General features: G+C 38.1%; 1 protein-coding gene and 1 long non-coding RNA gene across 11 annotated transcripts in view; both read right to left on the reverse strand.

Annotated features, from left to right (window-relative positions):
• Window positions 1-24,301, reverse strand: part of LRMP (lymphoid restricted membrane protein) — a 54,404-nt gene that overhangs the window by 24,162 nt on the left and 5,941 nt on the right. For 3 of the 10 annotated variants that reach the window (XM_032347649.1, XM_032347650.1, XM_032347648.1), the window contains exons 2-12: window positions 23,052-23,113; window positions 21,662-21,742; window positions 20,573-20,669; window positions 18,443-18,590; window positions 17,336-17,417; window positions 10,490-10,591; window positions 7,242-7,288; window positions 7,077-7,141; window positions 6,814-6,921; window positions 4,169-4,239; window positions 1,256-1,313 (exon numbers count right to left, since the gene is read on the reverse strand). In XM_032347649.1, the coding sequence (XP_032203540.1) occupies window positions 1,256-1,313; window positions 4,169-4,239; window positions 6,814-6,921; window positions 7,077-7,141; window positions 7,242-7,288; window positions 10,490-10,591; window positions 17,336-17,359 (475 nt within the window). In that variant the 5' untranslated portion in view covers window positions 17,360-17,417; window positions 18,443-18,590; window positions 20,573-20,669; window positions 21,662-21,742; window positions 23,052-23,113. The other 7 variants (XM_032347651.1, XM_032347655.1, XM_032347653.1 and 4 more) reach the window with 7 other exon arrangements.
• On the reverse strand, window positions 11,846-15,845 carry LOC116593410. The gene is made up of 2 exons (XR_004286890.1): window positions 13,209-15,845; window positions 11,846-13,154 (listed from the first exon to the last, which is right to left on the reverse strand). It is a non-coding gene; the product is annotated as an uncharacterized LOC116593410 (long non-coding RNA).

Here is a 24,301-nt window from a genome sequence, read left to right on the forward strand (position 1 = left end):
ATTGTAGTAGTAAGGGTAATAGTCGTAGTACAGTATAATAACAGTAACAATGACAGCAACAGTAAGCAGGGTATCACCCATTTGCCACAAGTTGACTACACGCCAGTCCCCAAAGCTAGTATACTCTATATACATATTAATGATACTCTTCATGACAACTTCACAAAGAGGACAATACATTAGTTACTGAGAGTATTAAAGTTTAAAAAAAAACTGATATAAGTCCCAGCTTTGACTCTCATAGCTTTGTGACCTGGAACAAGTCACAGCTTCATCAAACCACCTACAAAACAAGGATGATATTTTTTTATAGTAGCTTTTAGAGAATTTTGCCAAGCATCTTTTCTAACTGCTTTATACCTAATTTGTTCAATCCTCAGAGCAAACCTGTGTTGGGTACTGTTATCATCTATAGTCCACAAGCTAGGAAACTGAATTGCAATTTACCTTACATAGGTATTTGGGGGAACGAATTAAATTATGTACATAATTTAGGGGGCACCCAGGTGGCTCAGTTGGTTAAATGTCTGCCTTTGGCTCTGGTCATGATCTCAGGGTCCTGGGAGCGAGCCCTGCATCAGTGGGGATTGGGGCGAGGTCCCTGCTCAGCAAGGAGTCTCTTTCTCCCTCTCCCTCTGCCTGCTGCTCCCCATGCTTGTGTTCTCTCTCTGTGTCAAATAAATAAAATCTTTAAAAAATAGGAATTTAGTCTAGAACTTAGCATATGATAGATTCTCAAAAAAAGGTTAATTTTTTAAACTCATCCTTTCCATTTCGCAGATGAGGAAGTAGACTCTCAGGTTAAATAACCTTCTGAAGTCATACCTAGTCAGAGAGTCACCCAATATAGTCTGGGTGACTTCAAAGTCCCAACTCTATCCACTACTCCATCCTGATGGAGGTGGAGTGGGGAAGAAAGCATACTAGCACTTATTCTTTAAATATTATTTACTTTCAGATCAGATAATTAAAAAGATCTCAAAGTAGAGCTTAGAATTTGCTACCAACGTTGGCAAGGTTCTTTGTTCACAATAACACAGGAGTTATTACAAGTCCTTGAGACTTAAAAGTTAATGCAACATAAATGTGGCTTTTCAAAAATGATATAAATTGAATCAAGAATCAATTTTATTGACTGATTTTACCTAGAGATGCATAATTATAGGTACGATATCTTGACTCAGAAAGATTTCACTCATAAAAATATAAGCAGAAACAAAAGTTCTCATGGGGGTTGGGAGAGAACATTCCTTACCTCTTGCAGCACATTCTTTTCTATGCTCATCTATTGTTACTGGTTCCTCTTTTGCTTCCTAAAATCATAAAGAGATTTTATTGCTGTAGGTAGCATGGAAATCCTTCATAACCAATCATGTTCCAACTTCCTGTCCTCTCCTAACCCTACTCTATCAACAACACTATGGTATTCAAAGAACTGAACTAGAGGTTAAAGAAGAAAGCAGGACTGGCTCTAAGGGGGTTTCCACTCTAGTTGAGGTACAAAAGGGAAACATATGAACAGCTATAAATGTGATACAAGCTACTGTAAGGCAAACTAGGACTGATTGCCACATAAATGAGATGTGAATAAATAAGGGCTCTACAGAGGGAGGGAGAGACACCACGGCTTGAGAAGCATGGAAAGTCTCTACAGACAAGGAACATGCTGGAACTTGGTGGAGTGGGAGGACTGGCTGGATAAAGAGGTAGGGGTGATCTAGGACATTCACCCCTCGCTTTCTAGATGGGCTCTTGGGGGACCTGTGGCAAAAATTGCAGGTATGTTATGTTAGGCTTTTACTCCATATAAGGTTGCTTATATGGAGTATAAGGTTTTAAGGTTGCTGACCAATTATCCTACAAATTTATCTATACAACAAGAATTATAATAAGAGGGTTATACTATACTGTCTAAGATAAATGAGAAAATAATAGGTATAAAATCATTTTTATGGTGATAATTATTCCACATTCTTAGAAATTTTTCCCGAAAAACAAGTCTAAGACAAATTTCCTTGGTAGGGCCATTGATACTATGTCATGTAATTTTTAGAGCATTGAAGGTACGATTTTTGAAAAATGTAACATGCAGTAATGCAGGTAAAACACTGCATCATTCTTATCAACATTTCAATATTAAGTTTACTGAATCCTCCCTCAACACCCGGACCTCTTCCAGATATGACATCTTCTTCCAATCCTATCCTTTAAGGCCACGATTCTTCTCGAAAGAATTGTCCACGGTTGCTGTTTCCAGTTTTTAGGCTTTCTTCTGTCTCTGTACCCAAGACTCCAAGAAAAACCTCCCTCTCCAGTTACCCGTGAACTCTCTATTGCCAAACTCAGTGGAAAAATTTCAGACGTTATCTTATTTGACTTCACTGTAGCATCTAAAATGATCTAGAATCCTCTCTGCCTTGAAGGTTTTTCTTTCCTTGGTTGTCACCTCCTGATGTCCTCCCATTGCTATAGTAGCTCCTTCTGAGTTTCCTCTGCCATCGCCTTCTTTTGTTAGATAATGGAATCAACAAGAGTCCATTATTTCCAGTGTGTTCTTCCTGCCTGCCAGCGTTCTTGGGAAATCTCATTCACGTCCTTGTTTTTTTGCGGATAGCTCACAAATGTGTGTCTGCTCCTAAAAGTCCTAGGAATGAGCTTATGAATATAGTTATGTAGCTATCTATATGACCTTCCAGAGTACTGATGTCTCATATCAACCTGAAACTTAAACTGATCTTATTTTACCTCCAAATTCTACTCTTCTTACTTCCTCCCTGTTCTCATGATATTCTATTCATTCTGTAGGATAAGCCATAAAAGCCCAAGTTTTCACATTTTTCCCATGCATCCCCAACCCCCATCATAGTTATCAGTTACCATGTACTCTAAATTCTGTCCCCTCAGTCTCTCCCAAATTATTCTTTTCTCTATCCACAGTAAATTCATACTATCTTCATGCCTTGCCTGAATTGTTGTGATAGTAACCTAACCAGTACCCCATCTCCATTACTAACCCATTATTTTTAAGTTTCTTTATTTCTATCTTGTTTTGAGATGAGAAGAAATTCTTTTTCTCAAAAGACTACCATGAACAGTTAGAGGAGCTTAGATATTCCTCTGTGTTTTACAAGGGGCAACCACTTTCGGCATGCTTACTGGCCAACACAACACTCTATATGCTTGATACTACAAGGAACAATTCCAAATCATATACCCAATCATTCCACTCCATTCAGACTAGAATGGTATAAAATTTTTATCTACCCTATTGCCCCAAATGTGTCTATGCCACAACCATCTCTCATAACTTGAGTTAGCTTTCATGAGTCTCTGTTTCTTAAAAGCAAATGTGCTTCACTAAAGCAATATTTATACACTGAGGGGAAAACAACAATACACACACACACACACACACACACACACACAAACCCCAATGATATTACTGCTACTACTAGTACTAATCCCTTTTAACAGAGAGGCACTGATACATAAACAAGATCCTGAAGAAACATGGAATTGGATCCATAGTCTACTAGTTACTTCTCAATAATTATAAATTCATACAAGTGACAATGCACCTTTAAGGAAAGGAACTTAACTTTTTCAAATGTTTAAAGCAGTTTTCCAAGTGCCTGGATAGCATCAATACTATTCACAAAGTACCTCCTCCATGAGACTTGTCTGGGCTCTTACCCCAAACATTTTTCCTTTAAATCACTAACCATACTAAGAAATTATTACTGAGTAACTGTATGTTTCTTCCCTTAATTAAAACATGTTCTCTTAACTAGAACATAACTTTAAAGTAAATATCACTGCTCTATTTAACCTTATTTATTAACACCTTTGTTTACTTAAAAGTCCTCTACTGATAGATACTGACCTTGTTTCCAGGAGACCTTTGATGAATAAATGAGTGAATGAGTGAACGAAAAAATAATGTGAAGTCAGGAGGTCCTAGCTCTGACTTTACTGTGTGACCTTGAACATGTCACAAGGCATCAACTTTCTTGTCTATAAAACATTAGAATAATTAAATTCTATTAACTTCATAATATTTTAGAAGGATGAGATAGTGCTTTTAAGAGTATTCTGCAAAGTTAGAGGGACAGTTCTACCACTGTAATATATCATTACCTTTACTGTTAACATACATATATTTCCTTACCAGATTTAACATGGTTTTGTCCTCACTCACAGAGCCTTGCTGTGCGATATTCTCAGGAGATGCACTTTTGCCTATGAGAAAAAGGGAACACACTAAACAGTTACCTGAGCAGTGACAAATAAAAGAGAAGGAAATAGTGAGGGTGACAATATGGACAGACTAGAAAATGTGAAAGACCTTAACATGTGACACAAATTATGTATCAAAAATTTTTAAATGTGCCCATGGACTAAAAATCAGGACTAGAACAGCTAAATTTCCCAAGGAAGCTAGCCATTTAAGATTTCTTAATAGAAATGAGTATCTGTATAAATAGCCTTCAAGTAATAGTTTTAAAAATCTTTCTTAAGGCTGCTGCTGCTTTTTTAAATCAAACACAGTACTAGTATATTTACAGAAGTTGGATGAAGGAAGGATGAACAATCGGCTTGCAAAACAGGTTTTTTTAAATCACAGATGTAAGGCTGATAACCAAGTATGACATCGTTCCAAAGCATGGTATCTTTCTAAAAAAAAGTCAAACTAAAAAACATAGGTACTTCTGGTTTATGCCATTCTTCTTTGTAATTTCCTTTTATTTTCGTGTACTTTATTTGTACTGCAATGTACTTGATAATGATTTTCCTCTTTACATGATCCATTGTCTTGAATTTTGTTCAGTACAGGCACAAAGGTCAGCAGCTATAAATAGGTTTTGTTTCATTTTAAGAAAAAGAAATAGTTCAGTATGTATTATATTTTTAAAATTTATAGGGAATTAAGAACAAAACGGTAACCACTTTCTTCAGAGATAAAATGCCTTTTCCCAATGAAAACTTTAATTTTTTTGTTAGCTTTTAAGACAGATAGATTCATATGGTCCATAAATTTTAGAGTGTAAAATGTTTTATGGTAAAAATTTACCCTCCCATCCATGTCTATAAGAAACTTAATTTCCCTCTCCATAAACAATGTTATTTAATTTTTGTCTAGCGTTTAGACTAGAGATACTTTATGCATACATAAAAACTTCTTATCCTTTTTATTTTCCCACAGACTTTTATAGGCAATATGTAGTGTTTTGCATTTGGGTTTTTTTTTTTTAAGAGACAATAATGCTTTGATATGCTTCTAAGAAAGTTTCCTTACATACATTTTATGGATGTATATTAGTACTCCATTACATGGAGATACCAATATATATTAACTAGGCTTCTTTTGATAATTAACTTGTCTCCAGTATTTTGTTATTATAGAAAATACTATAGTAAAGAAACTTACAAGTCATGGGAGTATTTAGATCTATAGGATAAAGTCCCAGAAACTAAACTGTTTTAGTTTAGTTTATATATCACAGGATATATATATTTAACATTTTGGTAGGTATTGGCAAATTCTCCTTCATATTAATTATAATAATTTACATTCCCTACGGAAATGTATGAGATTTCCTTTTTTGCCCTACAAGCTAACCAACAGAGTGTAATCAAAGTTTTGTATCTTTGTCTACATGACTGGTGAAAAATGATATCTTGTGTAGTTCTAATTAAAATTTCTCTTATTCATGGGGTGCCTGGGTGGCTCAGTGGGTTAAACCCTCTGCTTTCAGCTCAGGTCATGGTCCCAGGGTCCTGGGATCGAGCCCTGCATCGGGCTCTCTGCTCAGCAGGGAGCCTGCTTCCCTCTCTCTCTCTGCCTGCCTCTCTGCCTACTTGTGATCTCTGTCAAATAAATAAATAAAATTTAAAAAATAAATAAATAAAATTTCTTTTATTCAGTCTGAGCTAAAGTATGAAGATATTCTTCAGTTAAAATAAAGAATGGATTCTATTTCTATGATTTTACAACTCCTTTAGTCTAGTCTATATCTCAACTTACGAATGAATTTTCCTTGACTGATTTATTTTAGTGTGTGTGTGTGTGTACGGAAGCCTGTGCACTTGCCATCAGTATTTACTGTATGATGTCTCACTGGGAATGGTTGAGAGTAACTACCTGTTTTCAGACTCAAGGAGCAAAAAAGGATGTGACGTTTTATCTAGTTAATTCTTTTGCCCCCTGAGTGGACCATCACAAATTGGCCTGTTCTTTTAACTAAGCAGATTCTAATTAGGATTCTGAGAATTTTGGGGGTGGGGGGGGAGAAAGCATGATGGGCACAAGTGGAAGGGCAAAAAAGCAGAAGAAGAGGTGGGGAAAGGAGAGGGAATCTTAAGCAGGCTCCATGCTCAGGTCAGAGCCTGGTGCAGGATTTGATCTCATGACCCTGAGATCATTACCTAAGCCAAAATCAAGAGTCAGACACGTAACCCACTGAGCCACCCAGGTGCCCCAAGATTCTGAGAATTTCCTAAGCAAGTGATTGTACACCTAAGCCACAGTAGAAACCCAGTTGTAGCCAGTCAATCTTTGTCATTAGGAAATATTTAAGTCCTATTAAAATATATTGTAATTTTTGTTCTTTCCACAGAACTTGGGGAAAAAATGGGAACACTAGCATATATGAAGGCTACAATTACCTCTCGGACTTCTTTTCCCTTCTTTTCCCAATTTCTTTTTTAAATAAAATGTTACTGAACTATGAAGATAGCTGCTCCAGCAGCTTACAGATTTACTTACTTACTGCTTTGGAATGGAAACTATATTTGAATACTTCAGTAGCTTACCTGTGATCTTTATCATACCAGAAGCTGATCTTGTATCTTCCTCTTTCTCACAGAGTGATTTACAGTCAAGGTCACCAGAAGCCATATTCAAAATTTCTGACCCAGAATCTATGAACAGGAAGAAACTAACAGCATGAACACTATGCAAAAAAGTTATTTGCCTATGTTGTTTTCACTTGCATTCACCTCAGCAGGCCATAGGAACCAAGCTTATAGTTATAATACTAATGCTCTATTTTTATATCTTTTCCAAGTTCACTCACCACTTGAAGTTAGAGTACTCTCTGTGGACAAAGTATGTCCAGGAGATGACAGTGTGGAACATTCCCTGTCAAGAGTAGAGGAAATATTTTGGAGTGTCAAGTCCAAAGAGTTCCTTAAAAATTAACCAAATATACCTTCAAATGCACATACACAAAAAAGCAAACCTGGACTGTGGCAGGCTCTCAGAATACAAGTGGTCAACACCATTCTCCTAAAAAAAAAAAATTAAAAAAAAAAGGAAAAGGAAAAACAATTTCAACAATTTGACATTTTTCATTCCAGAAAGGTTGTTTTAAGCAAACATTTTCATACAATTTTAAATAGACCCATATTTATTGTGCTCTTTTAAAGAGGATATGGGAATGGGACGCTATAGGGCAGATTGATAAACATACTTTCTCCAAGTCGTACTTTCAAAAAAAAATCCAATTTTAAATATACTTACAAGTCCAATATTTAAAGAATACCTCATAAATTCTTGGGCAAAACAAATTCTAAACTTAAAGGGCAGATAGAGTTTATTTCATGAGCTTAAGTCAAGTTGTCTTTAAACAGAACATTCTATGTGAACATAACACAACATTTCTATTTATGGAAATATTCAACCTAAAACTTTTGACCTGATGATTTAAAAATGGTTTTCAATTTTCTAGCTAGACAAATAATACCTTTTAAACTTAATCTCATTCTCAAAGATCTGAAGGATCTTTCAGATCCTTATCTACATCAGCACCTATTACTTGGTGCTCAAACAGAGCTTAACAAAATCGTGGTCCCAGGCTGCCAGGGCAAGTGTTTGAAAGTCTTATTTGAACTTCTTAATCTTGATCAGAAGTTCCTAATTTAGAGAGAACTTTAGGACGTTAGGGTTGATTAGCACACTTACTAAATAATACAGTGGGAACATGCATTACTCTTTAATAGTATGTTTTTCTAATACGTCTATTTTCATCATTGGTTAATTTAATATTGAATTTAATATTGAAAATTGAAACCAACTGAACATATCAAAAATGTGCACAAACAACAAAGAGATGAAGACATTTACATATTCTATAACCCAGGAGAGAACTTATTAACAGCCGCAACCCAACAACAGGTTTAAATGGAGGAACACTGTGTATCACACACAGTATTTGGAATCTACCCCAGACTATATAGACTATCGCAACAGAAAAGTACAGGCTTAGTAACAGTTTGCAGAATACACAGTTATGCAATATAATGACAGCATTTAAAATGTACAAAAGCCCTTTTATATAGCATCCCATCTCATTCTCCCAACAACCTTAGAAAATGGGTTTTAGCAAGAAAATATTTACTTATTTCAGGTAAAGAAAGTAAAACCAGTGAATAAAATAATTTCCCAGGAGTATTCTGAATAGTGGAATCAGCCTCCAAACCCAGTTCGAACTAATACAGTGTCCTCTCCACTGTGAACAGAACTGTGTCTGAGACCCCATAACCCAGGCTGTTGGTGAGGCACAGACTTCCTAGTCACAGTCTTACACACTGGTACATGATTTAAACAGAAACGTTTAAGATGTTCAGAAGAATCCACAAATGTGCAAAGCAAGAATTTATACCTAATCCTACATATCAATGTTAGGCAATCTTCTCTGTTTTATTTCATTTTGTCTACGCTTTAAATGCCTTTGGGTCAGACCATGTGTGCTTAAAGCCCGTCACTACATCAGCTCAATTTAATTCATCAGCTTTCATCAAAACCTCACTTTGTCCCAGGAGCAGTGACAGAAGCTAGCCTGTCACACACACAAAACTACAGTCCTTGTCCCAGAGAGGTTTGTAAGCCAGTCAGGAAGACAAATACATAAAATCAAAAATTATAGGCAACACTCCATAGAGGAAAGTAATATGCACAGAACAGAAGGGGGTTATATTTGAATTATATTTTGAAAAGAAATTGTACCTCATAACTTACAGGTAAGTGATAACTCTATCATTAAAATATTTAAGAGATGCATTAGTAATTATATGCTTATTTAACTATATTCCAATATATATGTAAGAAATGAAGCTATAAAAAAGGAAAATATTAAATATCCTTCAGTTTCATCAAGTATCCTACATCATAAACATCAACAAGGATTCATTCCTTAACAATAATTTAAAAATCAGGCACACTTAACACCCTATAACATATAAAAATTTGATAATATATGGCTTGAAATGATACTTATTACTGTACTATAGTTAATACATATAATAATATTGCACTAATTAAAAACCTAAATTTGTTTTTTTAAAGGATTTTTATTTATTTATTTGACAGAGAGATCAAAAGTAGGCAGAGAAACAAGCAGAGAGATTGGGAGAAGCAGGCTCCCTGCTGAGCAGAGAGCCCATGTGGGGCTCAATCCCAGGACCCTGAGATCATGACCTGAGCCAAAAGCAGAGGCTTAACCCACTGCGTCCCCCAGGTACCCCAAAAAGTTAATTTTGTCTGAAAAAAACTAATTATAGCTATTAGGGTTACAGATACCTGTATCAGAACTTAAGAGATATAAAAGAGAATACAGTCACTTTCTATTTAATTAAACTGACTTCTAACATGGAGAGAAAGGAAACACATCATTTCTATAGACTTCAAAAAAATGTCTCATTTAAAATCAAAATACAGCAGAAATAGAGTTTACTTCCATTATATTATAAATTAGTCTTATTTGCTGTAATATTCTGTATAAGACTTTCTGTTCAGTACCTTTTATGTGAAACATTTGAGTGAGAAACTTTAATATAGATTAATAATTCTATAATTTTGGAGAAATGTCACATATTTAGTAGTTACACATTATTGTTCTGAAACAGTTGCTAGGTAAGCAATTGGATATTACTTCCAATCCGTTAGTCTTTATAAATCTCACTGATCAGGAAAAAAACCAATATACAACATATCTCAACCCCAGATTTTCATAAATTTGATCTAACAGCATTTTCTCCCTTCTTACAAGTGTAACTGGACAAAAGAAGTTTTTCAGATTTAGAACTATAGTTAATGAAATTGGAAATACAACTCCTCAGGGTATCTCTGCATATGGAGTGGGGGTGGGAAATAACTTGGCAAAATTTTCCACAACTGTGTCCTTTTTTTTCCCCAGCATCAAAAGTCACCACTATTCAAACCAGCATCCCAGACTCACAGGAAACCCTAACCCCCACACCGCTATCAAGACCTGGGCAAATCATGAAAAAGATAACCTGCTGGCTATATTTCAAAACCAAGCAAAGCTAAGAAGTTGACTAAGAACAAGAAAAAGAGTTCAGATGACAGACTTACTTACACGTAGAACACTGGCTCAAGTCAATGAGTCTCACACATGTCGAAAGCACAGAGCAGGAAGAATGTTCTTCCTGCGCAAGCCATTCAAATATCAACCTGCATAACATTTACATGAAAATCCAGGGTCCAGCCCATTTGCTTTTGACAGCGTCTACTGGAGGGTGCGGTAGCCAAGGTGCTCATGGAACAAACTGAAACATATTCTCCCATGGGCTGGGTCAGCAAACATAGGCCACACAGGCACATGTGCACACACGCACGCACACACACATGCACATCAGTATTATTTCAATATTCAGGTAGGAGAAGTTAAAGAATAATAAGAAATAGCTTTTAAGATATTCGTAAGGGTAATTACAGGCTTAGATAATTTCCTGGGGTTACTTCATTTTTGCTCTTCTAGATGAAATGTTTCTTCATCTGTAGATTTTATGATTAGAAACTCTTGCACTAATCTACACTCACCTTACCAATGTAATTTTTGCTGATAGGTCTATTGTAGATGATTGGTGCCGCTCAAACAAATTAATAGGATTCTCCGAGAAAAAAACTGCAAGTCCATAGGGTCCTATTTCATTCTAACTTTAAAAATGCCCTTGACTTGGGGCACCTGGGTAGCTCAGTGGGTTAAGCCTCTGCCTTCAGCTTGGGTCATGATCTCAGGGTCCTGGGATCCAGCCCCGCTTCAGGCTCTCTGCTCGGCAGGGAGCCTACTTCTCCCTCTCTCTCTGCCTGCTGCTCTGCCTACTTGTGATCTTTGTCTGTCAAATAAATGAAATCTTTAAAAACAAAAAAAATGCCCTGGACTCAGGGCCAGTTTTGGTGTTCTAAAAAGAGAAAGAATGTAAAATTGAATGCCAAAAGATCACAACTACTGTAACCTAAACAAAAGTAAAATTCCTCACAAGTTTTTTTTTTTTTTTTTTTAAATTTGTAACTAAAAGGACACCACACCCTCAGATCTACAGGACACACCTACCACAATGAGGTTCATCTCTAGTGCAGTTATCAGTCAACTTCTACAGGTCCCTATTTTGCAACAGGCAATGTTATTTATTCTCCAAGGTTATTAATGCCACACTACACACAGCCCGAGAGAACAGGACAGACAATGGCAGAAAATCTTCTGAGATATTTCAAAATTCATTCTGTCCTTTGTCTCATAAGTCGCCTCCTCCTAGTGATAGTCTATCTTAGACAAAAAACATGTAATAACACGAGGGACACCTCAAAGGGATAGCAATACACTTAATTTTTTTTTTTTTTGAACAGCCAAAGTAAAAACAGAGAAATTCATCTTCATATCTTCTGACTGAGATAAGGTATCTTTTTCCTCCTTCCCCTCCTCCTCCTCTTTTTTTTTCTTTTTTTAAGGTAGGCACCATGCCCAGTGTAGAGCCCAAAATGGGCTTGAACTAACCACCCTGAGATGAAGACCTGGGCTGAGATTAAGAGTTGAATACCCAACCAACTGAGCCACCCAGGCACCCCTCTTTTTTTTTTTTTAATTGATGTGTGGTTGACATTCAGTGCTATATTGGTTTCAGATATACAAGATTGGGATGTGACAGATCTGCACACTACATAACGCTCATGGCAAGGGATCTTCTGACCTTCACGATGCTGATCATTCTGATCCTGGAGGACAGTCACAGCTGCTATTTTCTGAGGGTTTACTGGGAACCAGGAACTTCACATACATACTATAAAGTGTCTTGGTGGGGTCAGATCTGAGACTGGAATAGGTGGACAGAAGAATCATTTTCATAATCAGTTTCGTAATCATAGAATTTTCATGAAGTTCCTGAATTTTTGGAGTTTTTGGGAACTCACACAGGTACCTAAGCACATGTCTAGTTTGGCACTTGGGTTGCTTGCTGTGCTGTTCAGACTCCACGGTGGAAGCAGTGATTAAGGCATAGATGACAGACTGTAAGGAGAGACAGCTGGGCCCTGGAGAGAAACTGCCAAGAGTGAGGAAGAGTTGAGGAAGTTGTGCTAAATGGACCACCAGGCCTAGCTCCTGAAGGGAGCCGCAGTACTGGAGGCAGTGGGAGGCTGCTGCTTACTGACCACGGTGCCTCCCAGCCTGCTGGATTATTTATGTGCCTTGAAATTCACTGAGAGGGAAATTTGAACAATCCCATCACAAGCAATCTACCCAGCACCACAGGAAGACCTGAAGGGAGAACTGATCTCTCTACCAGCCAGGGAGAGAAGATTCCCTAGGTGATCAGACACAGAGCTCCAAGGAGGTCAACATGGAGGGCCGGTGGGCAGGAGGGATCATGAACAAAGAAGACTGCAGAGATATGAGTGGTGGAACCAGCTTCTTTTCCCCACAATCTGTGGGGGAGATTACATCTCTTTCCCTGGGACCCACTACTTGGTGGGGCCTGGAGGACATTAGGAGTTATCAGTATATGTCCCTAGAGATCATTGGAAATGTTGAGAAGGGACCCCAGGGAGATGAAAGGCCTTCCTATTCAGCAGCAAGTGGGGAAATAGAATTAAGATTTGTCTTCTCTCTAAATATGGCCAAATTGGTTTGTCTTCAGTGGATTGGTTAGGCTAGAACTTAGCCATTGCAGATATGTATATGCATACATGTATTGTATGTATTGTGTGTTTGAAAACTCAAAAGAACCCTGAAAAGTAGTATCTGTTTCACAGGGGACACAGAGAGGTAAATTCAAAGAGGTTAGACTTGTCCAAGTTAACACAGCTAACAAGGAATGACGTCAGTCTTCAGTTCAGGCCTGCTTGATTCTAAAACCTATGCTATGTGGCTAAAAATTCTAAGTCATTAGTGGGAAAACTTTTAAATAACCTATGCTATGTGGCTAAAAATTCTAAGTCATTAGTGGGAAAACTTTTAAATAAAGACAAAAGTAACAGAACAGATTAAGTAACCTTTGTGTGCCTATTCTGCAGATTCAGCTCTTACTAACCTGTGACCAATCTAGTCTGTCACCCACTAAAACCACCCACTCATTGTTTTGATGCAAATCCCAGATATCAGACATTTCAGTCTGAATCTCTAAAAGACAAGGATTGGAATAATTTTCCTCTTTTCTCTCTACATTACAATATGAATTTTCTTGGTCAATAAAGGAACTTTTTATTTCCCAAGAATGTCCCAAACTGAGCCCCCAATATTTTTTTATTATGAAATGTTCTTCTTGAGACAATAATCTTATGAGAGTTCTTGGCTCACTCAGAAAGATCCTCTTCAGAATACAGATATTCACTTTTACCTCACCCTGTGCTTTCTGAAAAGGATGCTGGAATGCAGCTTCTTCTATGAATATGGGAGACGAATAAAAAATAAATCTCCAGTTCTCAAGAATGCCCCAAGAAAGGAGGCAGAAAACAATGGAGCAAGGTTGTCAACTCAACAATGTCCCCGAGTGCTCAATCTTGATGTTTTAAATAGGCCCTGGAGGGAGCACAAGAATACAAGAATAAGTATGTAAACAGGCATTCGGTAAGTATTAACAGGCAGCTACCACACACCAGATTTATGTCAAGTGCCAGATGTATATTGTTAATGGCCAGACAGAGGCACTCTCCACCAGGCTTCTAATCTCCTACAGAATAAATACAAGAAAACAAGGAATTACCAGGCAACCAGAGTATATAGGTGACAACAAGGAGGGCAAAGAGTTACTGGGACCTAAAAGGAGGAGGCAAACTCATTTTTTTCCCTGAGTGGGATAGTTGAGAAAGGGGGAAACAGGCCTGAGAGACGGGACTTCTCCACAGTTACACAGAGGTAGCAACAGGGAAAAACCTCATCATCTCTCAGCTTCTAATTATTCTGATTTCTACCTCTAGTCCAGAAGGACAGGAGATGCTTCACTGTAAACATTTCTTGCTACCACGACAAGGATTTATGGAAGAGCTAGTTTTGAACTGGGCCTCAACCCATTTCTCATAGAGTTTGAGAAACGGACAAGTGCATGTGTTCTGGGCAGAGAGAACAGTATAAGCAGGCTTTTGGAGTATATTCCGATGACAAACGCTACTCTGTTTCGCTGACCTGCAGGGACAACCACAAAACAATGGGAAAGGATGGAAAGGCAGGTTGTGACCAGATTAGACAGAGGCTCGAAGACCGAATCAAGCTGCTGCTTATGAAGGCTATTAATGGTGACAAAAACCCTATAGTTTGAAGACAAAGACTTAAGAAAATGCTATAATTTATGAGTCACTGGAGTAGCCACAGATTACGTTTTTTATAATTTTAAGCTCATATTCCATTCTAATTCCCTGCACTTATTAACAAAAATACTTAGAAAATGGTTTTCTTGGGAGAACTTCCTATTTGTTTAGAGATGGCTATGGGGAGTCCGTGGGGTAGGAAGTGAGGATCTGCTGAAGGGACAGGCATGAAAGAGGGACTCACACAGTGGCCGTGCTGCAGAGCAGACACCTGGGAAGGGAAATGTGAGAAGTGGTGCTTTCAGCCACCAAGTACAGCCAACGGACTAGTTCCTGGGGACTCTCGAAGAATGACACAGAAGACAGCATGAAAACCTCAGAGAGTGCATACATTTCCCCAGGGAAGGTTGACAGGAGTTTCTATTATGGTCTGTTAGCTCCTGTTTCTTAATAGTGTCAAGGCCACAGACAAAACCTGTCATACGTCCTAATGAGAGTGGATTAGGAGATCCTTTTAGATAGCACATTTCTTAGCCAAAAAACTACTTCTAAGGTAATTATGAGTAATTATTATGATCGAAAGGTCTAAGAGGGGCTGTGAGAAAGGTTTATCCTCTGAAGTGAGACAAACTTGACTTTGAACCCCATGTTTGCTAGTTACCTCTGGAGTGACCTTGGATAAGTTATTTAACCTCTCTGAACTTCAGTTGTCTCATCTATAAAAGCAGAAAATACCTACCAAAGTTGTGGAGAAGATTAATAACATGGCATGTGGACATGCTTTCCTACAAAGTGCCAGGTACACAACTAATACCTGTTTCTTCCCCCTTGTTGGTGAAATCAGTGCCAGATAAAAGGGGAATTACTAATAACCAAACATCCTATAAGCTTCCTAGTCCAACTTCCTTTATTAAACTTTATAAGAACTGCTAAGTAATAGCAAAATAGATTCATTTCCTTTTTCTTTCCTTTTCTTAGCTACTCAATAGGATGGGTACTAAGGAACAGAAAAATTTCAGATACACTTGAGAGAAATAATAAAAATAATTCACATAACTCAGTAGTAAAAAGGACCCCATTTTTTAAAATGGGTAAAGATCTGGGTAGACATAGGTCCAAAGATGTATACGTGGCTGACAAGAACACAAAAAGATGTTCAACGTCATTTGTTATTAGGTAAAAACATACCCAAACCATCAAAACTACTTCACACCTGTTAAGATGGCTATAATGTAAAAACAAAAACAAAAACAGGGGTGCCTGGGTGCCTCAATGGGTTAAAGCCTCTGCCTTCAGCTCAGGTCATGATCTCAGGGTCCTGGGATCGAGCCCTGCATCAGGAATCTCTGCTTAGCAGGGAGCCTGCTTCCCCCTCCCTCTCTGCCTGCCCCTCTGCCTCCTTGTGATCTCTGTCTGTCAAATAAATAAATAAAATCCTAAAAAACAAAAACAAAAACAGACAAATGTTGACAAGGATTTAGAGAAACTAGAATACTCTTACATTGCTTGTGGGAATGTAAAATGGGGTAAACACTTTGGAAATTTGTTTCGCAGGTCCTCAAAATGGTAGAGTTACCATATGATGTAGGAATTCTACTCCTAGGTATATACCCAAATGAATACCAATATGTGTACACAAAATCTTACACACTAACATTCATAGTAACATCATTCATGTAGCCAAAAAATGTTAACAACCCGAGTGCCCATCAACTGATGGGTGGATACAACAAAATGTGGTATATCCATACACTGGATACTATTCAGTCATAAAAAGGAATGAAGTACTGATACATGCTACAACATGGGGGAACCTTGAAAACACTATACCAAGTGAATGAAGCCTGTCGCAAGAGGTTACATATTATATTATTCCATTTATATGAGATATTCAGACTAGGCAAATGTGTAAGAGATAGAAAGTAGATTAGTGATTGTCTCAGACTGAGGTTGGGGATGGGGGGAATGGGGATAGATTGTCAATGAGCATGAGGCTTCTTTTTAGGATGATCAAAATGTTTTAAAATTAATTTTGGTGATAACTGTGTAATTCTGTGAATTTATTTAAAAACATTTATTGATCCAATTGTTTAATATGTGAATTATATCTCAATTAAGCAATGAAAGAAAAAGGAAGAAGGATGGGTTATTATATCCTGAAACAGAACTGTGGGCTCCATTTGATTGAGAAAATTATGGCCAGGCTTAGGTTGTAGACTGAGGGAGGCACTCCACACATACCTCCATAACCTGGAGAGTTTGCCTAAATGATATGTTATTCAGTATTACTCTTTTATATTATATATATTTTTTTATTTAGGTGGAGAAGTATGATTAGCACCTGACTGCAGCAATGAATACTCTATGAGCATTGCCCTACTTTGTGACTTTTTACAAAGTACAAGCACATCAAATATTACCTGGGCTTGGCTTCAATTCTTAGAGAGACAATAAGACCTGAGACGTCTCAGAGTCATGAGTGAATTTTAAGTCCCAAACCAGCCTGCTTCTTTAACAAAATCTTCAGTGTACTTCACCAAAAATCTCCTTTTGGCTTCCTTGAGTTTATACTACAGAAGGGACGGAAAGCCCCCAAATGGCTGAATTTTAATTTCTTGCCATCAAATGTTGGCATTTCTTAGGCATCTGTGTTTTGTGGTGTAAGATTCATACTTGCTGTAAGAGAGCCCATAATACTTCAAATACACACACACACACACACATCCCCCCTTAGAAGATGACCAGGATAACAGTAGTACTAAAAATAAAATAGAAATATAGTCAAATGCTCACTTCCATCTTTAGGTCATCATTCATCCTGATGCAACCGGAAAGATCTGATCCTAGGTAGGGGCCAACTTTAGGGCCTGGGCACCTGACAATAGAAAACAAAGTTCCTTACTAGAGAGAGAAAGACCGAGAATTTTGGCAGATATCAAATGCTTCCCTTCCCTGTCCCAACTTAACCAAATTTCTAATTAAGCTCATGGTTTTAGTAAGATATAAGGAAAGAGGCACCAACCTCCACCGTAGAGAAGTTGCAAACCATAGAGAAGCTAGCCAAAAATAAAAATAAAGAATTTGCAATTCAAAGTCTTGCTTCCTTATCCTTGATACAGAAAGGAAATTTCATGGGAGTGGACAGTGCGCACAAACTCCACTGACATTCTGAAATGTTTCCTAAGGAAGTTCAGTCTGCGTACTCAGAAAGGTGAGCACAGAGGAACTTGGGTAGAGGGTGGGTGTGGGGGCAGGGATTTGCAGAGGCTCATTAGCCTTGAGGAAGAAGGAATATGCTCAAAACCAACCGCTTAACTTAGCAATAGATAGTAGATTCCTAAAAACTGGGAAACATTCAGCTAGCCTAATTTGTCTTTTACATTTTAGAATGGACATTAGGGGATTCAAAGAACAAGAAAAGTCACTTCAAGAAAACTATAGAGATATCTTTGTTTTAAAATTGCAAATTTTCAGAAAGTCAGAAGTTCCATTTTAAGAACTCCATAATAAAGACATGATGCTCTCAGGATACAAAAGTCTAACTGAGGGGCGCCTGGGTGGCTCAGTGGGTTAAAGCCTCTGCCTTCGGCTCAGGTCATGATCTCAGGGTCCTGGGATCGAGCCCCGCATCGGGCTCTCTGCTCGGCAGGGAGCCGGCTTCCTCCTCTCTCTCTCTCTCTGCTTCTCAGCCTACTAGTGATCTCTGTCTGTCAAATAAATAAGTAAAATCTTAAAAAAAAAAAAAAAAAGAAGAAGTCTAACTGACTAAATGTCTAGGCAATCCCCCTGGGGCAAATAATAATCATAAGTTAATAAAAATAATAATAAAAAATGTCTAGGCAATAAAAAAAAGGCCACCTGTGAAGAACAGGGTAAGTATATTCTGCTCGTTTAACTTACTTGCGTCTTCTAGTCACATCCAAAGCTCCATCTTCTAATTCTCCATAGTTGGGCCTTTCACATGAAACCTGGATTCTTTTGGCTACACCTGAGAGAAGTGTCAATTCCAGTCTTGGAATTGCTGTGAGACTCTCTACATGCAAGACATCTGCAGAACAGCCAAGAATAAAACCAAAAATTTATTTCTGGTTTAAACTAGATAATAAATACACATTTATTTATTTATTTATTTATATTTATTTTTATATATAATAAATACGTGTTAATATATTTAATAATATATAAATTTTATATATATATAAATTATATGTGTGTATCTATGCATGTACGTATATATAAAGCAGAAGTCAACTCAATTCTATTAACCCTCCCCCTCCTTGATGCTTAGTTACATAAAGTGAAAATGCCATTTTTTTAAAGCAGAGTGGGGAAAGGGCAGAAAATAATTGCCTAAAAGCAGCTAGATGGGTTAACAATCTGCAGCCAGAGGGTAAAATACAGCCAGCTGCCTGTTTTTGTAAATAAAGTTCTCCTGTAACATAGACACACCCATTCATTCACTCCACGGCTGGGTGTGATACCAAGTAGTTGCTGCAGAAATCACACAGCCGCCAGAACCTGAAGGGTTTACTGTCTGCCCCTGACAGAAATGGCTTTACCAACTCCTGAAGACAAAATGGTCAGACATGGTGATGGGGACCCGTTAGAAACAAAGGAAATAGGGTAACAGACCACGTGTTTTGGAGGAAGCCATCTTAGGTGTCTTTTTCCGAGTGTAGGAAAGAGTAATAGGAAAAAACAGAGGCTTGGGAGTTCATCAGAAAGTTTTCATTCAAACGCTCGTTCTGCCACATACTAGTTGTGTGTTCTTGGATACGCACCTCAACCACTCTGAGCCTCAGCTTATTTGCTTGTGAAGTAACACGTGACCTTAGGCAAATTACTAAGTCAATATTCCTCTGCTTCCTTATCCTTCTTATCTTACATTAGCATCTTCTGGCAGCGATGTGGTGAGGATTAAATGAGGTAATAGTGACATTAAGAGCAGAGAACAGGCATCTGCAGGCACTGTAGGATTGTGATTGTGTTATTATTCCTAGGTTAGTGTGAGTAAAATATCTCTGTAAAGCCGTATGCTATTGATTGATACAAAGTGGCTGTTCCACTAGTCATGGTAGTAGTTTTCCCTTCTCTAGTTGAAATGATCCACAGATGAGTCTACTTGCTCTTTATTTCATCTTAACTTTATTTTGAAAACCATCCCATGTCTTTTGGTCATTTCAGAACCAGCCATTAACTTTTGCTTTCAGCCACATCTCGGCTGTGATGAGAGATGTCACCACCATGAGCATTTCCTAAGATGAAATTCATTCTCCTTGACCTGACACTGAGTCATAGTACACAATTTGTCCCACAACCTGCTCCAAACTTATATTCTATTGCATCACAACCAAACTCATTCTAAAAAAGACTTGTCCAGCTTCGATTCTTCTTCAAACACTTGAGGCTTTTGCATTCTTCTGTTTCATTTTGTCCTCCCCAGCTAAAACTCTTTTTCCATCCTTTTTGCAATTCCAGAAGCAACCCATCTTTTAAGGCCTGCTTCAACTCTCATTTCTTCTATGAAGCCTTCTTAGACTTCTCTGGGTCCATTGTAATCTCCCTGATAATCTGTGAGCTATTTTAGGATTTATTTTTTATTATAGAGAATATTATACAGAAATATGGGGCCTTGCACAGAGTAGGTGCTCCAACAGAAGTTGACTGAGAGAATTCAAGGATAAATATTTGAGTATTCAACAACTTTTCCTGTACAAATATAATTGTGATTAATGACTTTCCTTTTTTTTTTTTTAAAGATTTTATTTATTTATTTGTCAGAGAGAGTGAGCACAGGTAGATAGAGAGGCAGGCAGAGGCAGAGGGAGAAGCAGGCTCCCTGCTGAGCAAGGAGCCCGACGTGGGAAGGAGCCTGACGTGGGACTCGATCCCAGGACGCTGGGATCATGACCTGAGCCAAAGGCAGCTGCTTAACCAACTGAGCCACCCAGGCGTCCCATTTCAAAAAGAACCTCACCCTCAGTCATGCCTGATAGGGTCGGTGTAAGGGGGGCAGCTATCCATGCTTACCTAGCGGAGGTGTATACCAGCTCGTATATATGAAGGTCAGGAGTGTCTGATGTAGTCTTGCTTCTTGACCACTATATCGTTTATGGCAACACTGCTTCTGAACAGAAAATTAAATAGTATTAGCTATCTAAAGGGTATAACATATTTCATTATCATCTTCATCTCCAAAGGTAGAAAGAATATCACTGGTCTAAATAACCCTGTGAGAGAGGTCAAGAAGAACATAAAAGATCCCAAGTAATAAAACTTTCAACCTTTTGATCGAAAGCTATACCTTATGGGTAAAGTATAATTCTCATTAAAAATTACAGATCGATAGTTTAACAGAATTGTATCAATTCCCAATGATCGACACTGTCATATAAGCAAAAGCCTTGAGGATAAAGGTATGGGTGATGGGTAAGCTTAGTTATACAATACTTCTTCATGATACCACAATCAAAGAATTTAATGTATCACTGTATCGTAGTATTTACTGGCATTTTGTGCAAGCGTGTGACAAGGAAGAAGAATAGGAAGGAATGCCTGGGGGGCTCGGTTGGTTAACTGGGTTAAGTGTCCAACTCTTGATTTCAGCTCAGGCCATGGTCTCCAGGGTCATGAAATCAAGCCCTGTGTTGGGCTCGGAGACTGCTTAGGACTCTCTCACTCTGTCCCCCATCATCTGCTTGTATTCTCGCTCTCTCAAAAGAAAAAAAAAAAGTTAAAAAAAAAAAAAGTAGGTATTCATTGTTTCATCTCATAATCTCCCAAAAGTGGTCTGGCTTAGAATTCTAAGACTAGTAATACACACTGGGCTTCACTTGCCTTTTTGACATAGTAGTGATTCACGACGGGCACTTAACTTGTTTCAAAAAGCTTAAACTTACCAGTTTTTCTTTTTTTTTTTTTTTTTTTTTTAAAGATTTTATTTATTTATTTGACAGAGAGAAATCACAAGTAGATGGAAAGGCAGGCAGAGAGAGAGGGAAGCAGGCTCCCTGCTGAGCAGAGAGCCCGATGCGGGACTCGATCCCAGGACCCTGAGATCATGACCTGAGCCGAAGGCAGCGGCCTAACCCACTGAGCCACCCAGGTGCCCAAACTTACCAGTTTTTCTTGAAACGGTTGTTGAATTCCATCTGAGCAGGACAAGGGATCACAACGAGGAAATTCCTCATCTAAACAGCTCTGTCATGAGAAAATGGTGCAGCATATTCAAAGGCAGAATGACGACAGCATCAAGGATACAAAGCATATTAGACTTAAGAGAAGATACCATGCTACCTGAGGAGGGTGGCATTGGCTGGTTCTGTTAGGGGTTTAAGGAACAGGCTTGTAATGGTAAAGGCTTTGTTGCATTTTTCCCCTTGTTCTAGGAATGAAAGTCAAAGTTTGGGGACAGGAAATGCAATGGGTTTGTCACTGAAATCCTCAGGCAGAGGCCAAAGAAGGTTGTCTGGAGACAGGTCAGTGTAGTGAAAATGGTGCCTCTGAGAATCTCATAGCAATCAAATTGTGGTCTTAGGCCAAGAGGTAGAAACATACCTATCACAATTACATTATAGAAAATTGTATCGGTGTTCCTGGTAAGATTAAAGCATATTTAGATGTAGAGGTTTTTTCCACTTCAATTTACTGTAGGGGGCTTTTTAGGCACTCTGCCTGGCCTAATCTCCCACATGCATAATTTTTTTTTTTCTCTACTTAAACAGATGTGCCTGCATTATGCCTTGGGAACAGATACATGCAGACACCACCCTTCTTTCTTCCCTTCTCCAGTCCCTGCCCCCAGTGCCAACCTTACTGTTCCTTATGTTCCTCATTTATGAACAAAAAGGAGAAATTCACCAAGTAGCATAAGTGAAACATTGAACTCTACCATGGATATATTGAGATATCCAGACAGGAAGGAGTTAAAAGTTTAATTCAAATAGGAGGGGCGCCTGGGTGGCTCAGTTGATTAAGTGTCTACCTTTGGCTCCGGTCATGAATCCAGGGTCAAACCCTGAGCCAAACTCCTCGCTCAGCATGGAGCCTGCTTATCCCTCTCCCTCTCCCTCTCCCCCTGCTTGTGTGCTCTCTCTCTCTCTCAAATAAATAAAATCTTCTTAAACACACACACCAAAAAAATAAATAGAAGAAAAAAGATGCAGGAATCATCCCAGCCCATCTAACAGTACACATTCAAGAATATCAGAAAGGATGTGCCTAAGATGAAACACTGGCCCTTTGCTAATAGGTACAGTAAATTCTGAAATGCTTTCTCTTTGAAAGATGTTATTCGCAGCCATTCACAAACGAGATCCCCACTCTTGTTTTGTTAAATGCTTTCTCAGTGCAGAAGAGAACAAAGTCCACCAGAGCATTTTCTTCTAAGTTGGTTCTTTAATTTTATGATTAAAATGATTATCTATTATAAATCAGCTTCAAAACTTTACACAAATTGGACCTCTTCCCCGTAGTAAATAATATCACAAGACTTTTTTTTTTTTTTTACCTGAAATAACAAGCCATGGAGGTGTCCTTTAATTAACTTCTTTCTCAGTGACTCAGTTGTTGCTAGAAAGAGAATTCATAACCAGCTTAATAGGACAATTTGTAACCCCATTTTCCCTCAGTTCCTCTCATAAGCTTTTAAGAGCTTTAAATTTGGGGTCTGAAGAAGGGAGAGAGAAAGCAGTGACTTCTGAGAATGGCATTCTCAACTCATATCTGGTGGGAATGGAAGAGCAGAACAAAAGCTAGAGCAGCTAACCCATGATCCCCGCTGGGCATTCCAAATTCCCCTCCACAGATATGAGAGATGTCCTCTAGAAGTCAGAACAATTCCACCTTAACACAGTAATACACCTCAGAGGTCATTCAGTCCAACTGCAGAGAATGTAGAAATCCGCTCTCCCAGAAGCCTCTGCATGAGCTGTGAGTGAGGGATGGCAACCCCTAGAATCAAAGCCCTGTGATCCCAGAATCCTACGGATCGGTCTGAGATGACAAGAACACTGTTGCCCAGTGGATTTCAATGATAACTGGTTAGTCATGCTGGGATCAGACTCACAGGGTGAGGCTCAATTCAGTATAATTTTCATGAAATTAAAAATGTCTGTCTTTCTACTTCACTGAAATCTGCCTCCCAGTAACTTCCAATTTTTCATCTCTGGAGTAACAGAAATGAGGAGAAAAAAAAACCTTTTTAACTTTTTGAGTTACACAGGTACATATCACTTACCTGGCAATCTACACTCCTTAAAATATAGACAAGAACCAGAAAGTAGGCCCAAATCTTGTGCACCAAAATAGATGTTGATATTCATGGCCTTTATTCCTGTGGCAATTCCTCACACTTCCACTCATACAGTAGGCTTTGAATTAATACAGGATTCGCACAAGCTCTGACTGCCTTCTCAACCCACAGATGATTAAAAACAAAAATTACATGAGGGTAGGATGCTCTGCTAGATGGAGACATATTAATAGCTACCTTTTTTTTAAACACTAACAGCAAGGAAAATTAACAGCAAATACTCTGGTGTCCAAAACATACAGTTTTCTATCTCAATAGACTGAAGAAATTCTGAGCCATTAAAATAATACTAATATATGTGAAAAGTACATAATCTAACAAAATTTTTTCTAAGAAAAAAGGCTTAAAAATCTTCAATTATATTGAAAATTACCATGTAAAATTCTATTTTGTAAGAATTTTTTTTTGTAAAAATAACTTATTTCACAACTAAGCTTCACTTAGTG

This window comes from Mustela erminea, chromosome 6 (assembly GCF_009829155.1).
Source record: "Mustela erminea isolate mMusErm1 chromosome 6, mMusErm1.Pri, whole genome shotgun sequence".
Lineage (NCBI taxonomy): Eukaryota > Metazoa > Chordata > Mammalia > Carnivora > Mustelidae > Mustela > Mustela erminea.